At 44.6% G+C, this 4,518-nt stretch overlaps 1 protein-coding gene across 1 annotated transcript; it reads left to right on the top strand.

The window, feature by feature from the left end:
* The first annotated feature begins 2,378 nt into the window (after window positions 1-2,378).
* Window positions 2,379-4,258, top strand: LOC146502945 (olfactory receptor 6N1-like). The gene is made up of 2 exons (XM_085131119.1): window positions 2,379-3,039; window positions 3,142-4,258. The coding sequence occupies exons 1-2, from the start codon at window positions 2,379-2,381 to the stop codon at window positions 3,342-3,344; spliced, it is 864 nt and encodes a 287-aa protein (XP_084987245.1). The 3' UTR covers window positions 3,345-4,258.
* The last annotated feature ends 260 nt before the right edge of the window (window positions 4,259-4,518 follow it).

The raw sequence follows: 4,518 nt of genomic DNA, 5'->3' as shown, positions 1-4,518 counted from the left end.
CGGCCATCCGGGAGGGGCTCAGAGTAGAGCCGCTGCTGCTCCACATCGAAAGGAGCCAGCTGAGGTGGTTCGGGCATCTGACAAGGATGCCCCCTGGGCGCCTCCTGGATGAGGTGTTCCAGGCATGTCCCACCGGGAGGAGGCCCCGGGGCAGACCCAGGACACGCTGGAGAGATTATATCTCTCGGCTGGCCTGGGAACGCCTTGGTGTTCCCCTGGATAAGCTGGAGGAGGTGGCTGAGGAGAGGGAGGTCTGGGCCCCTTTGCTTAGGCTGCTGCCCCCGCGACCCGGTCTCGGATAAAGCGGATGAAGATGGATGGAAGGATGGACAGTCAGACACCTCAGGTAGATAGGTGTGCTGTACTGGTGACTCATAAATATAAAACTATTTTTAATGATTAGTTTCAGTTTAATTGTAGCTGAGCAGAACAATCTGAACGAAAGTTTCTGAGTTTATTCTTGGTTAAAAACAGGGAGCGTTCACGTGCACCAGACTGGGGCATTCATCAGTCAGGTAACCACCTGATATGTTTTCAGAAGCGCCACCATGAAGACTGTGAGCATGACTGTCAGCAGGCTTGGGATGACCGACCTTTTCACAAGTGCTTCATATTGTAAGGTAGAGACCCTTCCGCAATAATAAAATCAAACGACCCACTTTGATCAAAGTCAGGCCAAACTGTGGTAACAAACACACTGCTAAAAAAGTAAAAGAACACTTTAATCAGACTACAGCATTGAGTCTGTTGAACTATTCAGGTAAGTATTAGGAGATGTTAGTCAGTTTCAGGCCATACCTGGACCCTGCAGAGCTAGGTAGCCCAACTACCTGTGGATGACAGGGATGACATCTACGTACCATTGCTAGAAGGTTTGATGTGTCTCCCAGCACGGTCTCAGGACCATGCAGAGAGATGGGCAGTTATCAGTGGACAGGGCCATAGAAGGCCCTTAACCCATCAGCAGGACCGGTAAATGTTCCTCTTTGTAAGGAGGAACAGGAGGAGCGTCCTCAGAGCTACAGAATGACCTCCAGCAGGACACTGGTGTGAATGTCTCTGACCAAACAATCAGAAACAGACTAAGGAGGGGGTCTGAGGCCCCGACGTCCTCTAGTGGACCCTGTGCTCACTGCCCGGCACCGTGGAGCCCGACAGGCATTTGCCATAGAATACCATAATTGGCAGGTCCACCAATGGTGGCCAAAACTTTTCACAGACAAGAGCAGGTTCACTCTGAGCACATGTGACAGATGTGAAGGGGTCTGGAGAAGTTGTAGAGAACGTTGTAACATCGTTTGTGGGGGGTCACTGATGGTCTGGGGAGGCATATCCACAGAGGGCTGCACAGACCTCTACAGGCAGCGACACACTGACTGTCACTGGGTATCAGGATGAAATCTATTTACCAGGTCATAGGTGACCCATCTGAGGTTAGGGTTTGGGCTCAGCTAACCTACCACTCATTATTCACCTGCTTGAAACACTCAGATTTAGATCTATCAGACTAGATCAGGATGAGTCATCCTTTGTCCACAGTAGGACACCCACAGCAGAATAAAAGTGGTTTTCTTCTTCTGAACCTCTGAACTGTGATGTTCTGCTCAAATTGCGCAGGAAGTGGTCGGTGTGAAACAGGCTGAATTTGCCTGTGATAGCTTATTTAAAACAAGAAAAGGTTCATGTTGGTAACTGAAAAGTGCAGAAATTTCGACTCATGCTGAGCCTGGCCTGTTGTTTTAGTGGGCCCATCTTCATCAGCACGTCAGTGACGTGTTGCCACAGGTGCATGTTTGCAAAATTAGTGGTGCAGTTTGAGCCAAGGCCAGAATCTGTAGGTCTGAGCAGGTTTAGCGTGAGACACATGACTGCTTACTGACAGCTCTTTGTTGACGTCACGTCAACTCCAAGCTGCCAGCTGTGATGCAGCGAGGCAACAACTAACCAGGCTTCACATGAGGACTGCTGCGTCTGTGAGGTTGTCCTCTGAAGCTGAACAGATACACAAAGGGCCTCAGGTAGAGTCAAACCCAGGCACTCGGGGCTTCTGCTCACCTGCTCACCCTGTGCTATTAAAGCAACGACATAGCTCACTCTGAAAACTGAAACAATTCCAGACGGTAAGTGCTCAGGAGACAGAGGCTGTTGCACTGAACCACAACAGATGCAAAACAAAACAAATCCAAACCTTCCCGTCAATCACTAAACTCGTTAGTCCGTCACATGGAACGACGGAGGCGGATTTGTGCTGAGAAGGTATAAAAAGGCTGCAGAGGTGACTGTGTTGTCACAGGTGAACAGGTGAGCTGCAGTGTTTGTTAGATCAGACACAGCAACTGTGCACATGACATATTTGGGACATTTGTTCTTTGTGAGCTATGTTAAATGTAACTACGCCTCCTCTGTCTTATTTCATTCTTGGAGCTTTTATGAATGTTGGAAGTTTAAAATTCTTCTATTTCTTATTAACTGTAATATTATACATCCTGATCATTGCTGCCAACACGTCTTTGATTGTGGTTATCTGTGTGAACAGAAGCTTACATGAACCTATGTACATGTTTCTGTGCAGCCTGTTTGTGAATGGGCTGTCTGGTAGCACAGGGCTGTTTCCGTCCCTCCTGCTTCAGATCCTCTCTGATGTTCACACTGTTTCTGCTCCTCTGTGCTTCCTGCAGATCTTCTGCGTTCACACTTATGGAAGTATTGAAGTTTCAAACTTAGCCGCCATGTCTTATGACAGATACCTCGCTATTTGTTGTCCTCTACAATATAACACCCAAATGACATCTAACAATACAGCTGTTCTGATTATGGTGATGTGGGCGTACTCTTTAGCGAAATTTCTTATTGGTTTTTCCTTAAACCTGCGTCTCAGGCTGTGTGGAAACTTCTTAAACAGTTTGTATTGTCAGAATTACCCTGTGGTTAGGCTGGCTTGTTCTAGCACAAAGGTGAATAATGTTTATGGGATTTTTGACGTTATTATGACTGTCATAGTTCCCACACTTATCATCTTGTTTTCTTACATGAAAATCCTCAAAGTGTGTTTTTATGGATCCAAACAGATGAGACAAAAAAGCCTCACCACCTGCACGCCTCAGCTGGTGTCTCTCTTGAATTTTTTTTTTGGTTCTTGCTTTGAATTATTTCAGAGTAGGTTCGATACGACGGGTTTACCTGCCGCTGTGAGAATCTTCCTGTCTCTGTATTTTCTCATGATGCAGCCGCTCATGAATCCGATCTTGTATGGAACACAGATGTCAAAGATCAGAGGCGTTTATGAACATGTGCTGTCCTCTATAATGTCATGTAGGTGTAGTAAAGTTTCACAGAGTGATTGACAGCAGCTGACCTTGTGTTTGTTAAATTATGAGAAAGTTTCTTCCTGTGGAGATGAATTAATGTTTAGCTGATTTGTATTTAACAAAACAGAAGAGAAGCACCAGAGAGAACCTGTGTGCCACAGAAATATACGCTGTAATATAATATAGTTTTCAGGCAATAAACACACACACACACACACACACACTATATAGCATAATAGGGATCAGCAAGTTAAAGTTTGGTTACTCTACGTGACTTCAGACCATCTCAGATTCCCCTGGAAACGTGGCAGGGAGAGGTCAACTTCATTACAGGAGTTATAAAAAATCATTTAATTTCATAGGATTTTATTTATCCTGAAGGAAATTCTTACATCATGTCACATCACATCAGGTCCCACACAAAATGAAGCAAACCCTGTTTGTCTTTGTTTTTAAAGTCCTTTTTTCTAGAAAACCTTCTCAGCACGACTTTCAAGTGTTGGAGGGTAAAGTTTGCTGTTATCAGACTTCCCTTCGCTTGAGTTAAATGCAAATTATTATTGTATGTTTTTTTACCTTACATTATAAAGCGCCCTGAGGCGACTGTTGTTGCGATTTGGCGCTGTATAAATAAAACTGAATTGAATTAAGGGATGTTCTTCACACTGCACTGTTACCAGTGTTGGGGAGTAACGGAATACAAGTACCAGCGTTATGTATTTAAAATACAAAATATGAGTAACTGTATTCCGTTACAGTTACCATTTAAAAAGGTGGTCTTCAGAATACAGTTACTTTGTTGAAATAAATGGATTACACGGCGGTCTTTTCCTGTTTCATATGTTCGGCTGTTCCCTCTCTGTTTTTGGTAATTCCACGCTGGAAAAAGACACGCATTAAGAGGCTCTAATGGCTGTGTGTCAATCTCGCGGCCCATGTCACCTCTACTTGCGGCCGCATAATGATGTGAAGAAATATTTTTTTAAAAGACTGCATAGAAATATACTGAACAACATATAAAGCATAATATATAAAATAACATCTGAGTTTTTTCTGTGAAAGAAGCTCCTTATGTCCATTGTTGTGTTCATCATTCCTGATGTTTCTGAACAGGCAGAAACTGAGATTCTGGTTCATCTGATTCTCAGGAGCAGGCAGCAACAGGGAGGGTTTCCTGGTTTGATGGCAGAGCCGAAGCTTTGGTCCATGT

This window comes from Neolamprologus multifasciatus, chromosome 14 (assembly GCF_963576455.1).
Source record: "Neolamprologus multifasciatus chromosome 14, fNeoMul1.2, whole genome shotgun sequence".
NCBI lineage: Eukaryota > Metazoa > Chordata > Actinopteri > Cichliformes > Cichlidae > Neolamprologus > Neolamprologus multifasciatus.
Note: the sequence above shows the minus strand (reverse complement) of the source record. Positions and strands in the feature narration are given on the sequence as shown.

Excerpts from the sequence above, each read along its gene's own strand:
- LOC146502945 (XM_085131119.1), top strand. The coding sequence starts at position 2,379 with ATGTTAAATGTAACTACGCCTCCTCTGTCTTATTTCATTCTTGGAGCT. Across the intron at positions 3,040-3,141 it reads GTTTTCTTACATGAAAATCC|TTGAATTATTTCAGAGTAGG; the intron begins TCAAAGTGTGTT and ends TTGGTTCTTGCT.